Here is a 24751-nt window from a genome sequence, read left to right on the forward strand (position 1 = left end):
CACACACACAAATAAAACATCTAAAATACTGAGTTTTAAAAACTCAGTGGGCTAAACTGTATTTCAGAAAACCCTAATATAAATCCAGCTGTAGCAGTGAAAGCTCTATTTGCACATGGAAAGCAGAATTGGATTTCAGGAGCTTATATAATCTGTGCAAAACAAAGTCATCATTCCTTTTTTCTCTGAAATCAAAATGCAAACCTCCCACTGACAGTTCTGTTGCAGAATTACACTGGAGGATCAAGCTCGCATGGAATAGTGAAGCATTTCAGGACAATTATCAGTATATAGAGCCCAGGACTTCTTCCCTAATGGAAATTTTCTCCCACCTGCTTCAGGCAGCCATCCTTTCTCTGCCACGTGAGAGACTTTTGTTATCAATAAAAAAGAAAAGGAACTGTGTTCAAAGTCCTACAAGATGAAGTCATCTTCAATAATAATTAGCCTCAAAATCATTGCTTGCTGACCCATGAAAGCTCTGCGGGCATCCTGGTGGCAGCAGCTACAAATACTAATCTTGACTGTTTAGCAGACAGGGCTGTAACATCAGGCTGTGTCAGCCATCCTGCAGTGCTCCTTGTGCTCCAGCTTCCTGGCAGCTGAACTGCAGCAGCAGGGTCACCTGAAAGCCTGGCAATCGCTGAGTACACACGCAAGGCTGGGCCAGGTACCCTGCGATGAAGCAGTGTTTTCCATTAAAAAGAAAAATTGAATTTTCAGGGGCCTCATACTGAATGTTCCTGTCAGAATCACAGGGGTGGGACCCAACCAATCCGCAGATACGTTATCCCACTCCTCTCCTCGCCTTGCAATTTGAGCTAAACTACCTCTCTTTAACAACTTGAGGCCTGAAGCAGGGAGACAGTGCCACTGACCCCAGAAGAGGTACGTGCAGGACCTCCGTGCGTGCCATTGCCTCTCCTGCGTGACAGGAAAGCACCGGTCCAGCTTCTCCCAAATCATCTCAGTCACTCTCCAGCTCTGCTTCCTTGTCCCATCCATATGTGGGATATAAACAGGGAGTGACAACTGAAGGTAGAAGACCAAATCTGCCCTTCAGTGTTTCACTCTGTGTTTCCTCTGACCAGGATTTGGTGATTCTTCCATCAACATGCCTTGCTTATAATTTTCAGCAAGTCCTTCAAGAGCTTCTCTGAAAAATAATCCAGGAATACAGTAATATAAAGGCAGGAGTATGAACTACAGAAACCATGAATCAGTTTGCTAGGCAAGGACAGTAGGACTTTCTATAGTGTTTTGAGCTTCTTAAAAGAAATTGAGCCATTTTTAGAAGTAGGTAGAAATTCCAAAAGAAAACAATAGTATTTTTAAGTAAGTCTTATGACACAAATGCATAAGTAGTTTAGGAAAAAGCATTGCCCTGCTTACAGCGTGTTTTAGATAAAAGGTGGAAAACTCGATTAGCATTTTGCAATGAAGTCAGCAGTCTGAGGAAATACAGAACAAATGGCAGATACCTGTATAGGCTTTTCCAGTGTTGCTGTCTGCACTTGCCTCCAGTTTGATGTGGGTGAATGAAGCAGAGAATATTAAACCTCACAGAGTGGAAACCCATAGGCACAATTCTTGTAATTGTGGACTAAGAGGGGCTCCAGATTAGGAATTAAACTGGATGATCTAAAACACAGAAACAATAATACACCAGCCTGGCCAGCAGGAACTAGGGATAAAAGTGAGTTGGGAAACACTGTAAGCCAGTCTGCCTTACATACATTCTGACGTTTTTAAAGTTCGTCCATTGCAAGCAAATAATTTAAATAATTTAAATTTACATAGGCATCAAGTAATGCGCATTTATATCAAACTCATTGAAAATAGTTCCTCAGCTAATATGCAGTGGTAAAGAAACATGCCATCTTTCTGTTTGTTTGTTTTTTTTTTTTTCTTTAGAAAACAAAAAGATCTTTTTCCATTGGGTAGATGGAAAGGCATGGTAGAAGAGAGCTTTGGAAGTAGAGCAGCACAGCCAGAATGTGTTGCACCTCTGCTGAGTACTTAAAGAGTTAAGAAGGATTAACCACATAAGGAGTTTACCTGTCAGTAAAACTAGCTTCCAGGCTATATCCACAGATTTCAAAAGCTCTATCCTTTGAATTTCTGATGCTCTTAAAAGACAAGTGCTGTCTGACTTTCCAAGTTCTTTTATTTTTTCTTCATACCATAGTATTAGACATTAAGATCAGTTCTCATTAAAACCGCCTGTGCCAATCACTGAGCCTTTTTTCCTTTGCTTCCTACTTTTATACTCACTTGTGGCGCTTTGACTTTGAAGGAAACCACAAATATGTAATCATCAGGTTATCTCCAGACTTGGTCTGCTCTCATAGCCCCTTTCCTTTCAGTCTTACCCCTTGTCCCCTACTCTATCCATAATAATTCCCACATGTTTATGCAAAAATATTGGACTTTCTTTTATTACTGACAATTAAGAAAGGCAACAGTTTCAGCATCTCTACAAGAACAATAATTCCTAAAAGTGAACAGTTTTCTGCTTTGTCTGTCTGCAACTTTTAGAATGCCAAAGCCCAATCAGTGTAACAACACTACAGCACTTAAACAAAAGGGTTGTGAAGAGTGTAGGGATCATTTCTACACTAATTTTTTTCCCCCTATTGCTACTGAATCTAAAACTTAAGCGTATTATCTTGCCAATCAAGTCAGTTTAGACTTGATTCAGCGACCTAGTAGTTACCTGACAGTGAGGTGACACAACATACAGATAGGTCATAGCCCAGTGAAATGTTCTTCGAATGCCAGTGGATCTGCATTCCGGCACTGAAACTGACAGCCAGAAGGAATTTTAAGGCAGGTAAAGGACTTTGTGACTCAGTTCAGGGTACCTCAGTTTGCCAGTGACATTGGGTGGCTAAAGCTGAACATGACCCTGTTGCTTTCCCATTACCATCCTTTGAAGGTCTGGCTAGTCCTGGAAAAGGTGGAGCAGGCTACAAGTTGTGAGTTGCATAGGACTGGGGTCTGTAGGATAATGATACCCTTTGTGGAGAATGCAGACAGGCTTTGCTGAGCCATCAGGGATGTACCTGTAACTACTGCCTCTGATTTATGACATCAAATAACAATTCCTGGGAATGCTGTAACTTTTAAAAATGAGCATAAACTGAATTAAGTCAAGGCCCACAAGTATAGCATCCAAGCAGGAGCTATTGGATAATCCTAGATCACTGTAATTATTAGAAAACAGATTTGGGAGAAACATGATAGTCCAGAACTGGCAAAATTCCTGTGGAGATCAGTCAGTCCGAATGAAAACCAGGGCCTCTTTGACTCCATACGAACAGAGAACATGAAGGCTTACAAGAGCAGTAGAGACTTATACAGAGCAGAGGACTGAACTCCTCACCATAAGAGGTATGGAGAAGTAACCCTAAACAGCTAATAGCTCGTGTCCCAAGGACACCATTGAAGGGGGAAAGGTCAAGACCAGAGTAGAGCCAATTTGATGAGTATTTGACTCAATATTCCCAGCAGCTTTTAGTTTCTGCTATGCTTTCTGCATGTTTTGAGTTGGCCTGGTGAAGTGGCACCATCAGAAGGGAAACAATGAGCCTGGATTCAGCAAAATACTGAGGTCTCTTTCAAGATGGAGAAGACTGGTTCTATAAAACACTGGACAAGCTCAGATCCTAGCCTGAGCAGAAGTTCCACAAGCTGTTCCCTGTCCCAGTTTCTTTCACATCATCTAGTCAGTGTGACAGTGTAGCACTCACTTTAAAGAAAGACAGAAGACTGTACCTTCCCTATGTGTTATCTCTGCTGAAAGAAATGTCTTTCTTTGAAACCATTTTGCATGTTGTGTGGGTTTTTTTTTAATCAATAAAGACTATCTATAGAATACTTCATCTCACAGGGACCAAGTTCATAGAATCATAGACTGGTTTGGGTTGAAGGGTCTGTAAAGATCATTTCATTCCCAGCTCCTGTTCCCTGGTTTGTTCAAGGGCCAAACAGAGGAACAGACACTGCTCAGGACCACTCTGGCTCTGCTCTTTCCAAATGCCTGAAAGCCTGAGCTTGAGCCTAAACAAATGGCATTAGCTTGTTCAGAAAGTTTCTATGCCAAGGGCTAATGAATCTGTCGTATTTGTTGCACACCTAGAGAAACAAAATCAGCTTGAATCAACCTGCAAGTACTGCACAATACTGATGGCTGTTGTGAATATGGTGAGAGCCAGAAGCATGGTGTTTGGCTTATGACCTTTAGAATGGAAGACAATTGAGTAGAAAGAAAGAAGTGGAGACAGCAGAGTGTGTGGTGTCACATCTGTGCTGCTGAAGGTACAGTCTAGGAAAGTACCTTTAAGTGGAGCTGGCACCACAGAAATTGTGGCAACATGCAAAAAATGCTCGTTTCATGAAATGGGCAAAGCCAATAGTTTTTTCCATGGCTTTTTAGAAGTCAGATGCTAGTTAAAACCTGTGTATATGTATACATTCCTTTATATAGATAATTAGCTACTTCATGTGTGGCACCTCATGGATTAAAGAAAATTCTATGCAAATAAGTGGAATAGACTGGACAAATTTATATGTGTAAAAAACCCCTCTTTTATATAAATGTGTAGAATTTATTTAGATGAGCTTCTTATTTCATAGACAAGTCTTACTTCCTAGACAGCCAACGGGTATATAAAATGTTCACTCTTCATTGTCCTCTTAAACAATGCCTCTATACAAACACTGAGGATAAATGATTGATAACATATTTAAATAAATGAGAAAAAAACCCACATATCTTGGAATTGACTTTTTGCTTTTTCCACTAAACACTCAAAGCATGTCCTTTTGGAATCAATGGCAAAACTCCATTGATTTTTAGGGCCGTATATTCACCCTACATTCTTCTTTTACAGTAATAAGTAGATTTGGCCCAAGTTTTTCTGAAGACACTGCTTTAAACTTTTTCTTCTGTTCTATAGACTAACAGAGTGGGTTCATATTTAAGAATGAAAGCTCATCAAGTTTAAATTTCAGTTGTTTTATAATAATAGCAGCCATATGTTAGTTATGGATTGTGTAGGTCTGAAGTTTTGGTAATTTAAAACTGCTTTAAAGTGACCTTTACATGGTTCCACATTTCAATATTTTCTAGAAGCAGTCGGTAGAGGTTCTTACTCATAGATTGTTGCAGTACAAGATCTGCAGGCCTGGGCCCATTGTAAAGAAGCAGGCTTACAGTAAGGAAGTCTTGTGAACATTTATACGCACACCTAAACTCAGAAATGGAGTCTATACAATGAAACTGACATCACTGCTCTCAGACCAGGATGAAATGTCAACTTTTAAAAAGGCCAGTCACTGTTAGTATTGGAGACAGGACATGAAGCAAGATGGACCATATGCAGTTGTTGTGTTCTTCTCCGGTTAAACAGTGCAAGAAGACAAGACAGTATGGGAAATACTTTCTCTTTTTTCACTGGCAGCTTGTCAAGCTGGGAGGACAGTGATATTGGGGGCAGTATGAAGGTGTAACTCAGCTCCACTGCCACTGCGTGATTTCTGCCATATGATTTCTCCTTGATTTCCCAACCACACAGCAGCTCATCTTGCCTTTTGGTTGGGCTGCTCATAATCCTGCAATTTCTTATTTCTTTGCAGTGCTCCACACCCTATTCTGCTCCATTAATTTGTGTGTCATTCCTTGCATGTCTGAGATCTTTCTCAAAAGCCATATTATTCCTGTTGTCTACACTTTCCCTCTGACTTTCTAACTGACTGAATATTTCCACTGTTATGGTAAAGGCATTTAATTTTTGGCATTTGAGGCTTTTCACCTCAAATCCCAGCACCTTGAAAGTGTTTTTATTTTGATAACAGGGAAGCAGAGGCACGTCAGCTAAAGCTATTTCCCAGAGACTACACAACATGTGTACAGCAAGTTATAGACTAGCACCAGATCTCCTGACCCTTCCTTTTAATGCCTTGGTCTTTAGGCATGAAGTGGAAAATAATGTAACAGAACTAAAAAAAAAACATTTAAAAAGTGCCACACCCAAGATCAAAACAAGTTTTGATATGCTGACAAAAAGGAAATGCTGATTGAAATGTGCCCTGGATTGACTGATGTCTTAATAGGCCCTTAACTTCTGTGGAATTTTGTTACTTCTCCCATGACATTAAGTGCTATATGTGCAACACTTTTCCCATATATAAGAATAAGAAAAATACCATCCATCTAGCAGTTGACCAGATTTCTTTTTATTTTGGCATATTACTATCTTCAATGCCCACCAGGATTTATACACTTGATATATCTGAATCTAATAGATGTTTTCAGTGAAAATCCACAGTGCAGCATTGGGAATCCATGTAGCTCTTTCTAAATACTATTTCCTAGCTCACAGTTGTGAAGATTCACTTTGAAATTTCCCAATAAATACCTCTGCCTCTTCAAAAGTTTGGTGTTCATTTGGCCCTAAACCCTGGAAAAGCTTAGCACAGGCTAAGTAATTCCATTAACACATATAAGTAACTCCACTGATAATACAGTAAGCAGACACATGTTTGGACAAAAAGACTTTCTTCAGGAACGAAAATATTTTTTGTAATTTTTAAATTTTCTTTTGCAAAACTCCAGCCCAGGAAAAGAAATTAAAATATTGTACAAATTCGAGGTAATAAGGTCAAGCTCTTATTTCATTTCATTGTTACACAAAATGTTTTCTAGTCTTAAGAAATGGACAAAAACCATTAGGCCAGTTACGAAAATTTGAGACCCGGTCCTGTAATCAAAGCATCTTTCATTAATTCAAGCAGTGGAAAACCCAGCCTCTGGAAGGTATGTATTTTCCCCTATGTATTTTCAGTATGTTTTCAAATGACAGAGTAATGTAATTAAATCTCTGAATACTTCCAGTAATTTTTATGATACCTGTGGTGGCCAGAAATATTACAGAACTGTTTACAATACAGTGCTGCAACAGCAACACACCACACCAATACTCAGAGACATGGCAGCATAGAGATGGACACACACCTGTCCCATGTGCTGACCCTTCAGTGCTTCCAGCCCCAAAATCCATCCAAGCAACATGGGGTGCAAGAGGACCAAAACCAAAACTAGCAAGGACCCGTCTGTAAATAGACGTCAAACCGACTGCATTATCACTTTAAATTAATAATATACGAGAGGAAAGCTATATAATAATTGCAATTGGTCACTCCACTTTTTGGAAAAAATAATGCATGGCTACGCCATGAGGCACTTCGGACAATGTTTCCTTTGTAAAATGCACGAGGGTGCATTCCAGAGGGACCTAACCGAGATGCTCTACGTGTGCGACCTGGACACTTACGCAGCTCGCTCAGTGATGCTGCATTTCCCGGAGCCGGGAGACCGCGGGGGACAGCGGGCGCCCGTCCCGCCGGGCCGCGCTCGCCAGGGAGGCGGCAGGGAACGGCAGGAAGAGGGAGGCACTCAGGGAGACCCTCGGAGAAGTCCCATTGTTTAGATTTCTGTCATAAGCCATAAGAATACTTAATTTCTTTCATCTCTGGAGTTTTCATTATCATTCAAATTTCATTTTCCATTAATTGATCGGGGATTAGCGAAGCCATTATGCAAAAATTAAAGACAAGCCAGATGCGATGAATAATTCATGAGGGACAATTACACTTTATTCCTGGTGTACTTCCTAACTTCCCTCCGACTCCCCGCCTGCTGCAGATGACAGCCTTCCCTCCCTCCGGAGCTGCCTCCCTCCCTCCCTCCCTCCGGAGCGCGCCGGGCGCGGGGAGCCCGAGGCCGCGGGGCGGGTGCGCTGCCGCTGCCCGCCGCTAGGTGTCAGGCGCCGCCCGCGGTGCGCGGGGGGCCGCGGAGGCGCCGCGCTGCTCCCGCCGCTCTCACGATCCTTATCGGAGCCTCCGCCGGCGCGCCGGGCTCGGGCGAGAGCGGTGGTCCGTGCCCGCTGCCTCCCGCACCGCCCCCCGCACCCCCTCCCGCCGCCGGGGTGCCGGCCGGGAGCGGGAGCGGGCGCTCTCCCCGCCCCGTCCTCCGCGCGTCCCACACCCCTCACACCGGGCATCTCATTTATCCCACCGGACAGTTGTTGCCCCATTAAAGCGCAGTCCCGCCCTTCACGGAGGACCTTTCATCTGGGGAAGTTTTATGACACTTTGTAAATGTGCAAAGTTTTTAATTAGACTCGCCAGACAGCCCCAGGCAGCACTAGCGCCACGAAGTCTTCATGCCGCTCTCTGCTTTTACAGCACAACAAGCCGCTCTACTCCTTTGAAGACAATGCCGACTATGTCTACGATGTCATGTGGTCGCCAGTGCATCCCGCGCTCTTCGCCTGCGTGGACGGGATGGGGCGCCTGGATCTGTGGAACCTGAATAACGACACCGAGGTGAGGCGGCTCGGCGGCGGTGGGAAGGCGCGGGCGGGCGGGCAGCGGGGCGCCGGGCGAGACCTTAACCCTGTGAGAGCCGGCACTGCCGGGCACCCCTCGCCATCCTCCCCGCCGGGGCTCCAAGGGGCGCCGCGCTCCCTCGGGGCGGGGACAACCCGGCGTCGGCCGCCGCCCGCGCCCCGGGGCGCGGCGGGGAGGGGAGGGTAAGGGAGGGCAGGTCCCGCTGCCGGGGGCGCCCGCCCGTCCCCCTCTCCCGCCTGCCGTCCCTCCTTCCCTCCCTCCCGCCTCCCTCGCTGCCTCCCCTGCGGCAGGGCTGGTGCGCTCGGTACCTGCCAGGGGCGGGAGGGCCGACTCCGGCACCCCCGGCAGAAAGCCAACGCAATTAAATGCCGCGGTGCCGGCTCGGGGAGGAGGCTCCTTCCCCTCTGTTATTTTAAGGTGTACTTTTAAACCGCGCCCGTTCTGCAGGTTTTGTTGTTTTTCTTTTTTTTTTTTTTTTTATCCCCTCGCCCCGTTTCTGTCTCTCCGAGAGCCGGGTTTGCGATTCCGGCCCAAACCCAGGGGGTCACATCTTGGCAGCCCGGCCACGCCGCCATTGCCAGCGGGGACCGGGCGCGTGTTGGACTGCGAGACTTCCTCACCCTCTGAATTTATTATCCTCTGCGCCACATTCTCTGGGGACTGTAACTTGGAAGCCCCGTGCCAGTGTCTCCAGTGGATCAGAAACCAAGCGTGTGCCCCTGCATCTCCCCTCACATCCTACCTTTGAGTCGCTGGGTACCCTGCTTCAGTCTTTTACGCACAGGGTATCTCGGGGCTTTACACCCTCACCCTTTTTTGTGTTTAAACTTTACTGTGGAACTTAAAGGTAAAAATGCAAATAACTACCTTTTCTTTTCACCGCTATTAGCTAAATAGTGGGGACCATTGGAAAGGAAAGGTCTCGCCTTTGAATTTCACTGGTGAGAAAGGATTAATCGGAGCACTTTTAGCAAAGATTGAAACTGATAAACACTGTGTTTTCTTAGAAAAGTATCTTTCTAAATGTGCCAAACCTCAGATTTCTCCTCTTATTAGTTCAAATTTTTAAAAACACTGGAGGCTTAAATTGATACTGTTTTTTTCTGGATTTGAGTTTCACCCTAAAATGATTTTCAGAAAACCTATCATCACCTGAGGTCAATCTTAGATGGCCAGTAATCAGTTTTGAGCACAAAAATTGAAGTATTTTTCCGCACACTAAGTCTTCCTTGTTTTTACTTAATGCAATGTAAAACTAAGAACAGACTATAAAAAAAATAGAAGGCCACATATTAGCTGGCGAGTTTATTTTTACATCCCAAAAAGAGAAGATGGAAGAGCAAGCAGCAGTATTTTTCTCCTTACACCCTATTTTTAATTAATTTTTTTTTAAGATTAGTTGGATCATTAATACACCTTTCACATAAACCTGCTATGCATTTCAGTCAGAGTAAAATATGGGCACAGTTTATGGCTTCCAGTGAGTGCTGCTTGCCATAAATAAGCATGGACAGGTAAGAGGAACCAGCACCGGGCACTGCACTGTCAAGGGGAGCAGTGAGGCCTTTTGAAGTGCTCTGAGCAGGAAGCAGTGCAGCCTTTTTAATTAGAGCACATACAGCTGGAGGATATTCAGGAGGAGTCTCCTAAGAATTTATTTTGGGAAGGGAGGGACATATCCTTCAGGTGTTCTCATTAATGCAGGCTTAAACACAGAGCATAAAACCCAGCATTTTGAGGAAAAAAAAAACCCTTTCCCCCCAAGTACCAGGGCTGAAATTGAAATCAACTGATGTTTTGCCATTTTACTCAAGGAGACCATAATTTCTTTCCAAAAAATTAGCCTGGACTGCTTGATCCCATTCCCATCAATAATAAAGCTGTACATAGCAAACCGCTGCTGCTTTCAGTGTGTTTACATATAAATATAAAGGAACATAAAAAAAAAATTAATTTCAAGCTTCATCCTGCTTTTATTCTGCATGCAAGGCCACCCCCTGATTTCACAAATTATTTCCGTTCTGAGAGGTCAAAATCAGCTCTCATGTAAGGATCAGACTGGAATTATTTCCATGGTATCCAAGCTTTGTATTTTTATGAAAATCAAATTTGGGTCTCTGGACACAGAAATATAGTTTGCTTTACTTACTGAGTAGTGATGAAACAAATTTAAAAATCAATATAAATGATAAACTGGCAGATTCTGAATAGATGTGAAGTTTTGTTACGCAGGAGAAGCAACAAAAGTATCTCTGAAAGAGAGAAGTGCAAACAGTTCTGAGCATCGTAACTGAAAGTGATCGTTGTTTGCTTTTACCCTCTGTCTGGTAGGTCATAATTAGCTAATAATTTTCCAGATTTCTGTAATTGATTATGCTGTTTAAGTCTGCACAGCTATTTGCTAAGAAAAACTCCTTGTCAGCACTTCTGCCTTTGTAATAAGAGATCTTGAAACACCTATTTTTTAGATCGTTATTACTTTTAGATGTCAGATATGTGATGTCAAAGTATTTGTGAAGACAGTAGACAATGACAAGTCTATTACTGTGTTTAACTGCTAGCTATTGATAAAAATCTCTGTGTAAGAACTAAATGTGATTGTTATTAATGAGTCCTGGCTTTGTTTAATTTGGGAAACAAGCCGCATTAATATTTAGGTATCATTTTGAAAATCAATTAAGAAAGCACCTGGGTTTAGTTACAATATGCTACCTTCAAATTTTTGAATCGCAGCAGAGTTTCCACTCATGTTGCTCTCGGTATTTATTGAAAACATTTTTCCTGGGAGCTAGATGTTTTCTGACCAAATAACTTAGATCATTGGACTGTACCAAGGATTTAATCAGTGTAATAATTATTTTCAAAATCTCATTGCAAAGTTGCAAGGCTATTGGTGTATATTTCTGCATATCAGAAATTATTTTTGTAACCGCAAGGAAAATCATCATATTTCATTTTATATCTGATAAATGCATATTAAAAAAGTCGAAAAGAAAAAAATCCTTACTCACTCCATTGTTCTTTTGCAAACTGAATATTATTTTTATGGATCAGTGTAGTGAGGTTTGCAAAAAGCTTCAGGATAGCAAATGCTGATTTATTATCAATGTATCCATAACATTTATTTTTGATCAAGATTGGAGAAGATCTCTTGGTGCTTGATGAGTCTTATTTATGTATGATCTGATACGAAACTGACTTTAAAAGTTGCTTATTTGTTCTGTTATATCCTGTTCCGATGTTTCTCAGGTTTTTTGCATGCTATACCTTAGCTTTTAAAGGGTGAGGATGGTGTCTATATCTAGAAACAGGTAGCAGATGTATTTGCAAGCAGGTTTTGATACTAAATAGGCAACAAAAATAATAATAAAAAGCTATATTCTTATCATGCAGGTTTTTCTAACTGCATCTTTCTTAATCTGCTATCTGTTAAAATTTCATTTCAAAATTGTTTAAAATCTGACAAGCACCAACTTCAGAGAATTTATAAGGTATTCCAAATGTGATTTCAAAACATAATGCTACCATTATAAATAAACTCTTACCTTGAAATCTAAAACAGGCATGTGTAATTTAAACTATCACTACTGAGAGCAGACAAATCTATTTTAAGATACTATGGTTTAACTATATTTCTCTCCGTATCACTGGAGAAAAGGGTTTTTCTTTGGATTTTTAAAGACTGTTTCAGTATTGCTTTTTATTCTGTTGGATAGCTTTGTGGATTAGTAACAGGAGTTTTCAAAACCATTGGGTTTTGAAAAAAGTCTGGGCTGTGTCTTGTGTCTGCAGCATTCATGCTTATTTTTATGTGGAACACTGAAAAGAATGCTGTATTAACAACAAAAAAAAATAAATCCCTAAAAACAAAAACCTAAACCAAACCCCAGCTCTAGAGTTATGTATTACAGCCTCCTGAAAGATTTTGTGAAAATTCAATGCCTTAAATATACACTGTATATTTCTACATGAAACATATATCCGTGATCTGCAGTTTTCTGAGAAATGTAGCTGGTTAGTGGCTTAGTCCTCTACAATGTGGCATTTAGCTGTTTGAAAAAACACATTCCCAAATGTTAAGAAATTAACTTTGGATTTTTTTTTTCTCAGAAATCTGTGATCACAGCACTAAAACTTGCTTGTTTTCTACTGTGGTTTTTAAAATGGATCAACGACTCCATGTCAGCTTAAGGCCATTGACTCTTCTTAGGTAACAGACACGGGACAAGGAGTTAGTGCATGCCAGCTTTTTTGGGTAATACTGCCTTGGATGGGACCTAGGCCTTGCACAATGGGGAGATGAGCCCAGTAGTTATTTGCATTTGAATGACTTCCTAAAGGGGGGGAGGATGGTATCTGCTTTCTGATTGGTATCCAGCATTATGTCTACATCATTCATCATTCTGCAAACAAAATCCTCCTTCATTTCTCTTGTGGGGCTCAGGACACTACTGTGAAGTCCTTTGCCGAGGTGATGCTTTAGCTGTAGCAGAATTCTTGCACTTGAGGTGCCAGTTGGATTGTCAGGGTTGGTGGTGGGGAGCAGGGAGCCTCCAGGGGGAGAGCCAAGGGAAGCAGCCCGGCTTCCCGGTCCTTGTCCAGCTGCTGGCATGGCAGTGCACGGGCTGTGGCTGCAACAAGAGTCTCAGCAAGTCTGCAGAGGTTTGGCTTCCTGCTGTCACTCATCTGGTGTGACACAATGAAGGCATTAGGGCTGAGAGGAGGAGACCGGCATAGGAGTTGTACAATGTTAATTTTAAAATTATTTTTCTCCAGGATCTTTAGACCTGTCTCGGTTCTCACAGTCAGAGATCTGAGATGAAGTCAGCAAAGTACTGGTTTTGTTAATCTTGCCGGTTTGTCAATGTTCAGACCAGGGTTTAGTATGACCTTCAAGCTGCTTTCTTCCTCCTCCTGCTGCACTGTACTGCCAGTGAGGACAGGAGTACCTGTCACTCCTCTCAGAGTAGCTGGGACTCCGATTCTTGTCCAGCTACCTTTTTTTAACCTGGACTGCTCTCCATTCTATGCCCATTTATAGATCCTGGGTCACTCCTTTGTTATCTTGCGATGTTACTGAAACCTTTTCCCACTAGATGGATGCAGCTGAGGAGTTGTTTTGCAGCTATCATATCCCATTTGCCTTGACCTAAAAGGCACTGAAACTAAAAAGCCTTGTTTGGAAGACTGTTATGCCAAGCTACAGGCTCCTTGCTCAGGCAGGTTCTCTCCTATTAAAGGCAGCTGGGTGGAGCATTAGTAGGCTTGCAGGTTACTGTCATTTGTCATATGAGGTGACCTAAATCAACGGAGTGATCCACCTATCTGGGACAAACACCCACACAGTTCCTTCCTCCTGCAGCATCTTTTGATGCCCTCATTCCAGTGTAGATGACAAATACTTCTCTTGAGATCATGTTCATTGCTTTATTCATCCCACGCATTAACCAGAATCTTTGTGTTCTTGTGGATCACCTGTTAAGTTGGTTGACATGGGGCAGGGAGGGGGTTTAGGAATTAGACAGCATCCATTTAAAGCAAAAATAATGTCCTGGGGATGTAAAAGAAAATTGTGGAAATATATTGTAGGAGTTCCAAAATGTCAGCTCAGCTGTTCTCACTTCTGCCATGTCCTCACTCAAAAGTGATTAGCTCAGGACTTTTCTGATAGAATACCTAAGTTTCAACCTCTGCATCTAGCCACAGAGGTGAGTATGGATTCAAAGGATGTGTCAGCATGAATACAGAGATGTGTCTGCTGACTGTCAAGTTATCTGGGCTTGAGTCAGAAGCCAGGCCAGGACTCAAGCCAAATCCTGCTCTCAGTTGGTTCTTAGTCGTGTTAGTGACTTTTGAGAAAAAAATACTTGGTTTTGCATGTTTCCAGGGCTGACAGGGAGGGAAAACATGGTTTCATTTATTGCCCTTTACTGTTCATTCCAAGCAATCTGTTACTCTTCTCCCTTTTTAGCACATCATCAAAGAAACAATGAAACCTTTTCTCGCCCCAATGAGAGTTGTTTGCTTCTTCCCCGCAATGCTGAGGGACTTTGACTCATCCAGGACATTCAAAACTAACCCCTGGGTTTGTAAGCAGTGTGATTTTATTGTCCCTCTTGTTCTTATTGTTTCAACAGGTTCCCACAGCCAGTGTCACCATAGAAGGAGCGTCTGCCCTCAACCGTGTCCGCTGGGCCCAGGCTGGGAAGGAGGTAGCAGTTGGTGATTCAGAAGGCCGCATATGGGTCTATGATGTTGGAGAGGTATCTTCTGTTGGGATTCTTTTGTGGTTTGTTTGTTTTGTTTGGGTTTTGTGTTTTATTTTTAAGCTCAACTCCTGGAGACTGCCACATCCAAGTTTAAGAGAGAAATCTGTCTTACTCTTTCAGTGGAGTCCTCATTGCATTTTGGTTGCCAACAGTGTGTTAATCGTCAGGCTACCTTGCAAAAGAGTTAACTTGTTGAAGTCTTATGAGAGAAGTCTCTTTTGAAAGCTTACAGTGTTTTTCAAGCTGTTTTTAATAATGATCCTGTGGGTACATTTGGAAAAAGTTAAAAGAACATAAAAAAAAAATTGAGGTGCAAAAAGAGGCAGTGCTGTTCTAAAATTGGTCCTAAGGGTTCATCTTTTATACTCCAGTGTCTTTTATTTTATGACTGGCTTATTGCTGTAAGTTTTTGTCAGCCTGACATGCATAGAATGCATCTGTTCTTTTGATACTGCTTCATATGTCCGAATATGTGCAAAAGTACTAACAGCAGGAAATGAGAGGTGTCATTTTGAAGGATAGTAGGGGCATGTGTGATAGACTATAGTAGGATGCATATTCTGTGTCTAAGGCTGCTCTCAATTCACCCTGCTACATCTTATAACAAGCATCTAAACTGCAGTGTGTCTGGCAGTGATGAATCTAACTCTTTGCTGATGAATGCAGTATAAAAGTGTTCCATCGGCATTACAATCCCTTGGAACAGGTAAGGGTGAATCTCTGAGCAATCAGATTTTATGTAGAGAATTTGTTTTCTATCATTATCTGTGATAGGATACTGAGATACCCATCTCTACACAGTAGGAAAACATTATAGAATGCATACAGAATTATCTGTAACTCTCATAAAGTGATTTTATGGCCCATAGCAAAATCGCTTGTGCATGACTCATCTTTTGGATTTCATTCGCTAGTGCAGGAGTTGCCCTTCCTCACAAATGTTTGCTGAAACTTCTTGCCATGTTGTTAGCATAATCTCTAAATTGTCTAAGGTTACTGTGCTCAGATTTCCACTGTGACACTGGCAGGTCAGCTGTTTTTATTTATTTTTCATTTTGCATGATTGTTCTGTCTTTCAAGTGATACAACAGGCTGTGGAAATGTCTTTGATGACAGCACAGTCTGATCCTGTCTGAGAGTCTAGACAGGCTGTAGAAATGTCTCTTTTTGCATATCATACACCAAATCATTCATAGGATTATTTAGTCCTGCAAGCTCACCCAGAAGAAAATATGGAATTGCAGATATTGCAGAACTGCAGAAGAAATGTCAACAAATATTGACATTTTTGACCTTTCCTGTGTGTAGTAACATGTCATCTTGCAAAATGAGTCACAGTGATACACTCAAATAAAAAAGAAAGACAGGCTTCTATTACTTGAAAAAGAAAAGAGTCATTCAACAGTATTGATTTGTGTGAGTTCAGTTCAGTGTTACATAAAGAGTTCTGCTTCAGGGATGTTGTGTGCCCTACCCATGCAGAGCCTCACTGTCTCCAGCTCAGCTCCACATGTGCTTAAGTAAACCAATGGATGTCTGTCCACACGGCTACTGAGAGACCATTGCCAATCCTGCTCTTCTGTAATGAATGAAAGAGCTCACTAATTTGTTGCCTGGTTCAGTCAGGCAGTATCCATCTCTGCAGTAATTCCTGCATGACATTTAGGAGACGTCATCTGGACTGCAGCACTGCTGGGGCTGCTGTGTTGTTAGTGCCTTTTTCTGGTTTAAAAGAGAAGGGTGCTGATATATTCTCTAGGCCAACTGTTCTCACTATGAAGCCTCAAGTGAGATACAGAAATACTTTGCAGATCAGTAGCCTGGAACCAAGGGCATGTACAGTGAGTAGCAGCCTCTCGGGTCCTTAAGCCTGTAGGCCAGTCTGTAAAGAGCTCCTTGATGAGAGATTCAGTTGTTAGCTGTTCTCAGGCATGATGCGTGGGGGATTCCCAGTGCATGTACTCTTGGAAGTGTCTGGTACAGAAATATGGCAGCCTTTAAGGATTTTGCTTTACTTCACTGTACAGACACTGGCCAGTTTTTGGCTCAGCTGGGGTCCTCCTTTGACTGTCCTTTTTGTAGGAATTTGATTCTGGGATCTGATGGGGCTGGTCTGACAGTTTAAAAGGAAAAGTTCTTCTCCTGTCAGCCATCCTTAGCCTTGCTGCCCAGTTTTTTGTGCAGGTAGAAGGGCTTGTCACCACTCACATTATGCAGAGAAGGACGATCAGTAGAGAAGTATTTATATGTTTATTTATTTATTTTGTTTTGTTTGGGCTGTTTTTCTCCATGAAATTACTCCTGTGGGAGTAGACGAGTGAGCACGTAGCTGGGGTCAGGGGGCTAGGAGCTGGACTATACAGCACCCAGCAGCAGCTAACTTTCCTATTTGACCCAGCACTGTTGCAAATCCTGACACTAAGCTCTGAAAGTTGACCTTTCAGCAGTATCACTCTCCTCATCTCCTACAACATCAGCTTCTGAAAAGGCCTCATCACTGGAAGAACTCACCTCTGCCTGGCTGATAACTCAGTAGCATCCACTTGTTTGAAGATACATCTCCCTGATTTGGGAAGATGGGTGCGATTACTTGCATTAGAAAGTCAGCAGGCCACTTTACAAAGACCCTAAATACATTCACTAAAATCATTAATGTTCCACCTCTACTGCACCCTTTTAAAAACCTTTGTTTACTTGTGGCTGTTCCAAATGTCACATTAGATCAGCTGTAAACTCATAAAGCACTGGTTCCAGCAGAAGAAAAAAATCCTATATTTGTATTTTAATACAGCATCGTATCTTTGAATTTCACCTTGCTAGATAAACAGTTTTTCTTACCTGTTTCTTAGACAGCATTGACTCTGTGAATTTTAATCAGAGCAGAAAACATCAGGCTATCAACCATTAAGGAAAAAATTAAGTAGTAGGAATTTTTACTTTGATAGATTCATCACAGTTTTAAGGAACTATCCTAGTGAGCAGTAAAGTTTACTGCTGCTATTAACCCATATGGTATAAAAAGAAAACATATGACCTAAGTGAAAAACATAAGACATAAAGCCTAACCTTGCATCCTTTGTGAAGGTAAGAAGTGTGGGATCAGGGCTGTTTTCACTTGTGTAAGAATTTAGGATTTGACCCATGTTGATATGTTATCCAGTCATGGTCTTCATGACAACAAGAAATGTCAGACACATGAAGAACATGGCAGGGTCCACGACCAGGGAGCTAAAAATAATGGTGACGCTTTCAGTTAGGCCTATATAGTGTTATTTCCTTTGACTATGTACTTTTAGTTGTTTGATTTTGGCATCACATCTGAAAATAACTGAACACATTTATTTTCACAGTGAGAGGTCTATTTTCTCCTCTATGCGTGTGCTTTATGCCCATTAGCATTAATGGGAGTTACACACACACAATTCCAGCAGAGAAGAGACTTAAACAGTCCATATAGATGTGCTCTGGTGGATCAGTAAGCACTGTTTTAAAGAATGTGAATTATGAAATGAAATAAAAACCAAATACGTAAAAATCAGATTGTTTCAGTGTGATGGGATCTTAAACTAGTACATATAGCAAATTACTGTACCTACACTTTAGTCTCTGTACGATCTAAGTATTCAAACTTCTGCTGGCATAGTAATTGTGATATTATTATTGTGATAGCTTGTATAATATATTTTAGCTCCTGTGGCCTTATGGCTTCTTTACTGGGCAGCAAGTTTTCTGTATGGTAGAAGCTGATTTCAACAGAGCACAGACCACTGCCTGTAGATTTACTCACATGTTCAGGTGATTGATAGTTACGCCTAACTGCATGTCTGTTTTGCAGATACGTTTTCTAGAAAGCTTGTTCCCATTGTGCACGCTTCAGTGATGTTATGCAGTGCCTGCTGTCATAAATATTCTCTAACAACCATGTTTGTTGCTTACCTGGCTTATTGCAAATGCTCTTTGCACCTCTACTTCTCATCTGTAAAAGAAGCAGCTTCTCATCCACCTTCTATTATTTCTTCTTTTTTTTTTTTTTCCATTTATCTCTTCCAGGTCATATTCTGCTTGCACTGTGAGTACATAGATAGAAACTGTGAGTGAATGACTTGTTATTTCATTCTAATAAAATATAAAACAAGTTTGCAGCATAGGATCACAGAATTTGAAACTGTAATCACAAGGAGCATAATGCAGTACACTATTCTGCTAAAGTGGTTACAGGACAAACTGTTGCATCTGTTTGGCAGTCTTTCAGACAGTTAGTTCTAGTCATGCTTTTAAAAGGCAACTAGTGTGACAGGTGGACTGGAGAGAAGTAAGAAAATGTCTTTCTCAAGACCATCCAGGAAGACTGGCTCTGCCAACAAAGCGGTTACCTGGGATTCTTTGTACGGTTATTACCTCCATCCTTGTTTCCTTGCAGTGAAATCAGAATCCTATGGATGTTTATGTGACTTTGTTAGGTTTCAGAGTTAATACTGCCTTAAGCCTTTTTAGGGCTGCTGTGTTAGGTTGTTTGTGTACTTCCCCATTTGCTCCATCACAGGTGTTAATCCCATATCTCATTTTCAAGTACGTGACCAGCGAGGGAGGAGCTGGTAACTGCCCTGAAGTACATGGATGAAGTGGTACAGTAAGGATATCCCACTGGTGCCTATAAAATAATTTCCTTTGATTTCAGCAGCCTTTAACAGCTGCTCTGAGATTCTTAGGGTTCTAGTCAGAAACAAAAGTATATTTATGACCAGCTCTCACATTTTGGCATGACTATTGAGTCACTTTTTTTTTTTCTGGCTAGAGTGGGGAAGCATTTGTACTTTGTACTTCTGTCTTGTGATCCCTGTGTTTCACTGTAGATTTCATACAGAAAACACATATCCAGCATCTTTTTCATGCAGTTAAAAACTGCTGTAGCCCAGAGAGGGAAATATGAAGCTAGGTTTTGTGTCATGTGGTTATCCAGGTAGATTTTCCAGTAAGTTTGCTTTTGCCATCCTAAAGCTTCTGTAGAGCATATATTGAGTTGGGAAATATTTTTGCCACAAAAGCAGAGTTGAGACTCACCATAAAACATTTTATTTTAAAATCTGTGTTGAGTTACAAGTATTCTTTGAACAGATTAATGGCTCACACACATATCATGAAGGCAAATTTGAGCAATGATAAGGGGTTGTGCTTGCAACCAAGTTTTATTCAAAAACATTCAAACATTAAGAAAGACACAGTAGTTACAAGAACATGCTCAATCCAGGCATAAAAATAATTAAATTTCACCACTGATATTACTGCTAGGGAGGTTGGAACCCTGGCCTTGGAGAATTTAAAAAACATGTTTTAACAAAGCAGAATCTCTTAAGCGTTGTTGGAAAATGTAAAGAACTATGGTTTTGATTTGCTTCCTCTTTCCCCCCAGTTTTATAAGTTGAAAGATTTTAAAACTGGAAGCATTTAGAGATTACAAAATAAAATACTAGGAACTTCAGCTTTTTACTTGATAGTCTGAAATATTGAGCAGAACAAGCTCCTAGTCCCTCATCATTTCAATTTTGACTGATACAGTCTGTATTCACAAAGGGATTTTTGAAGTAGGTTAAATAAGAACTCCCTAATGAAAAAAACGCACTAGTTTGAAATCAGTCAATTTAATTACTGTGTTTTATGAAGGCCATTACCCATTGCTGATTACTAGGGTGATAAAATCTTTAAGCTTTGGTAGCCTCCATAGGGGGTGAGCTGATCTAAGTAGAGCAAAGTCCAGTCATTATCACCCTAAATACTTGTGTTTCTCATTACAATATTCATTACTTTAGGTTACTGTGAACGCTTTGAGGTCTTTATGTAAGCACTGGTTTATTCCTCTGTAGAAAAACAATGTTATGTTGATAAGTTAAAACCAAGTGTTTATATACTTCTACAGTTTAAAATGAGGCTTAGCTACATCCATAAATAGAAATGCATAAGTTTATACCTCTGAGTATAAATTTCCCTATAGACACCTATTGATGGCTGTTTGCTTGTCAGTGAGGTTGTATTAATCTGATAAGAAATGGCAAGGGATATGAGTTACCTTGTTATTTCAGTCTGTTTGGGTACTTTAAGAAGCTGGAATGGAGGCTTATGTTCCTAATAACAATCTTTATTAGGGAAGTACGTTTCAAGAGGGAAAACTGAGCCGTGATCTAATTAATCTGAGTTACCTAAGGCTGGTTACTGAGGATTGGAGATCTTTATCTCCAGTGCCAGCCTGGGCCCTTGTGCTTCCCTTTCTCTGCCACCTCTTGCGTATCATGTGGCATCACTGGCTCTCTGCCCTTCTCAGTCTCCCTCAGTGTGGGTTTCAGACTTACAAAGCAGCTTCATAAAACTGGTGTTGTTTAAAAGATCAAAACTTTGAAAATGCTCTTTGCACCTTTGGTGGTAAAAGAAGCAGCCTCTCATCTACCTTCTATTATTTCTTGTTTCTTTTTTTTTCCCCATTTATCTCTTCCAGGTCATATTCTACTTGCACTGTGAGTGCAAAATCCCTTACTCTTACGTTTAAAGAAGTATTTTATTTTAAAAAAGAGCTATTGAAGTGTGTCAGAGAGGGATATGGATGTGGGTTACGGGGAGAGGAGAGTAGCCTGTAGAAAGGGACAGAAGAACTTGGTGTGACTAAGCCAGGGAAGCATGAGCCTGGTGGCAATAGAGATGTTCCATGTTCTTGCAGACTGCTTGGGGCCAGAGGAGGAGACCTAGGGGAGCTGAGGACATGCTGCCACCAGTGCATGTGACTGCAAGCTGGCCATGTATTCGAGACAAAAATTAAAAGAATATTTTTAACTATCAGAAGGCAGAAGTCCCAGAGTGGGTAGAGATGATGGGACAGACATCCTCTCAAAGTGGAGTCTGTCCCCAGGATTTTGTGATGTGCTTGTGTGTGATGCAGAAGTGGGTTACACCTGGTCTACAGGGTCACTCTCCTGCCCATGCCCGGATGTTTGCTTATTCCTGGCAACAACAGTTTCTTCTATTTCTCTCTCTAGATAAATGGATGAATGAAATTCTACTTCGATTTTACTATCTGAATGTTAGTTGTTAAAATTAAAGGAGGAAGTGTCAGATTTTTAATGAAAGTACCTTTTTTTTTCTCATTTGTTGATTAGACAATGGAATTAAATGTGTGTTAGTGAAAACAGACAGAAAGGATAGTGGTTTTAAACGGTCATCTTAAAAATTCAGTTGATTCTTTATTCTTAGTTTCCACTTGCTTATGATGAAATATTTCAGCAGTTCTCCAGAGACAGCTTAGTAGATCCCCAGAGAATTTCACGGGGTAAAAAGACATGAGTTTCCAATATGATGCAAATATCTTTTAGAAGAATTATTCAACTTCTCATCATACGAAATAAAAACCTTAAGAAACCCAGTCAACCAACCAACCAACAGAACTCTGGCCCTAGTCCTTTTTATTCATTTGCACACTACTTTTAAAGCTGACTTATGTTTCCTTTTCCTCTGCAAAGGCCCAGATCCTCCCCCTGCAGAGAGGATCAGAGAGAACAAGCCACATGTGACAGGAGTTAATCATGCAGCTTAATGCACTATTGGAAGGCACTCAGATAACGAAGTGATGAGAGCAGCAGAAGAGAATCTGTAAGAGATCATTCCCTTTCTGCACAGTGCAGCCTGCAGGAGGGGGAGAAAGGAGAGCTGTGTGTGACAGTCTTCCCACTGGTATTTTCCTGCTGTGCTGGGAAGCACTGTAAAGGGCAAGAGAAAAAGAGCAAAGGGAAGCCCAGATCAGACATACCCATCTGTCCACATGGACGCTGCTCGGGCTTCACTAGTAGTTCCTCAGTTACTGCTTCTCCCAAAAGCTTGTCAAGAGGCTTAGTGGAGAAGAGAATCTGGGTCCAGACTTTCTGTGGTAGCTGTAGCTGAGACAGTGGTCTCAGCTTTAGCTGGTCTGCCCCCATCCTAACCCTGTATTGTGGAACACTGTGGGGGAGCACAGCTGTAGTCAGTACATGTTAGTTGTGTCACAGAGTATGTATTTTAAATATCTAGATAGTCTATTGCTCTGAAATTTTTTACCCCCTTTCTGATATAAAAAGAAATGTTACTGAAAAATGTCCATAGCTTTAAGTAACAGAGAGTATGGAAGAAGAAAATTGCCAAGTATGAAATTTAGTTTAAACTCAGTTTGTGTGCAGCAATTTGCAAATTTCATAGAAATCCATGACTTACCATTGTGATGTTAAAACACTTCTGAGACAAGAGCTGTTTTTTATAATTAATTTTTTTCAGGGGGCTTCTGTGGTTTCAACCTGTCACATCCAGTAGCAGTTTTCATTTTGAGAACCCTTAACTATGTTTTCAGTCTTTATGGATTGCAGAATGGTCTGTATTTTGAATATGAAAAAATACTTAATTCATGACTTGGAAAGTAACAGCTAAAATATCAACTGAGGATAACTCTGGGCCTTAATACATCCTATTTTGTAGCTAAAATTCTATATTCTGTGTTTAATTTAAATGTGAAATCTATACTGCAGTGCTTAAAGTGATGGAATAATCTGTGTCTGAATTAGAATAAACAAAGAAACAACAAAATAAAACCCACTGCTATTTCATGATGGGTGAGCTCTTGCAGATAATGGGATGTGTACAAAATCTCAAGAAGGCAGCAACTCTCCCGCTGATTAAAATCTTTGAGCACTTTATAAGCTGCTATGGTGAGAGTCCATTTGCCAACTGAGAGCCAGAAAGCTGTGGCAGAAGTCCTTTACAGTTCCTGTTCTGACAGGTTTCCTGGTGTGAATCATGGCATGGACATGGCCAGCTTGGTCTGGATGGGAAGCAAGCTGAGCTGAGTATGATTTATTTCTTCCCTGAGGCAACAGTCCTTCGCTCAGCTGAACTTCCAGGGAGGCACCTTTGCCAGTGCAGCTACGCCACAAGCTGAAGCTCTGGTAGTTCAAGTGAGAACGATGGGCCCATTTTTCCAATCAATATAGTTGTCAGTAAAAAAAAAAAAAAGTAGGTATTGGAAAGAACAGGTCGAAGGCTCCTTACCTTCTAGTTTAGTTCATTTGGTATTTTTAGGCTTTCTTGTGCAATGATGACAACTGATAACATAATTTGGTAGAGGAGGAATCCTGATGCCTTCCCTCCAAATGTTAAATGTCCTGAAATGCATGTAAAAAATTCCAGGACTTTTCAGTGACTTTGAGAAATGACAATTGGAGCGGGGCTGAGATCCCCATAGGAGGTGAACGACAGGCAGCATGCCTCACCGTTTTCCTCAATCCACCTGTAAATTGATGGCATTACAGAAGAAGTGGAATGGCAGGAACTGCAAGAACTTTGTTACTTAGGTCACCACCTCTGTTGAAGCAAAATTGTGAGATTTCCTCAAGCATGGCAGCTGGTCTTTCTGCTGATTACCTCTTTTGTTTCCAAGGGCTTACAGGCCAATACTGTCTGCCACTGAAAGCATCCCTCCAGGGAGATGCGTAAGAGAGGCTCCTCCCAATATGACTGGTGAAAGCAGTGGGCTCAAGAACAAGCTATAAACTTGTAGTCAGCCATAGCATTTTAAAAATAAGAGGTGATTTAAGGAAATAAAAGTTTTTTGAAATTTCAATTTGAAGTCAACTCTTTCAGGATGACTGATGATTACTGAATGTTTCATCCTCTATAGTTGATATCAAGTGCAGCATTTTGATACATTAGTTGAGGGAGGTATTATCTGTTTGATCGCTTGGACATCATTCTTTCTGGTTAATCCAGGAGAATTTAAGCCAACTCTGGTTTTGGAGGTGGAACTGTAGCATTGTCTACAATTAAAGATACTTCCTACTTCCTTGTGTTTTCTTTTCTATGTGCCCTATCAAGTTGTAATACTTCAGGCTGAAGTTTTCCATAATTGGTCTTTGCTTCTAGCTCCGGTTTTGTTGTTTCTTACTTCTTTTTTTTTTTTTTTTTTTTCAGATTAAAGACAGTACCATAACACAAAATTAATAGCATGCTCAAATTGAGGGAGTTAGTCTTAACTCTGACATTTCCTATCTTTGAAGTGTTACAGT

General features: G+C 41.2%; 1 protein-coding gene across 10 annotated transcripts in view; it reads left to right on the top strand.

Moving 5' to 3' along the window:
• Positions 1 to 24751, top strand: part of DYNC1I1 (dynein cytoplasmic 1 intermediate chain 1) — a 186022-nt gene that overhangs the window by 153119 nt on the left and 8152 nt on the right. For all 10 annotated transcript variants that reach the window (XM_053946048.1, XM_053946031.1, XM_053946057.1 and 7 more), the window contains 2 exons: positions 8251 to 8391; positions 14553 to 14678. In XM_053946048.1, the coding sequence (XP_053802023.1) occupies positions 8251 to 8391; positions 14553 to 14678 (267 nt within the window). The remainder of the gene's footprint in view (positions 1 to 8250; positions 8392 to 14552; positions 14679 to 24751) is intronic.

This window comes from Vidua chalybeata, chromosome 1 (genome assembly GCF_026979565.1).
Source record: "Vidua chalybeata isolate OUT-0048 chromosome 1, bVidCha1 merged haplotype, whole genome shotgun sequence".
NCBI lineage: Eukaryota > Metazoa > Chordata > Aves > Passeriformes > Viduidae > Vidua > Vidua chalybeata.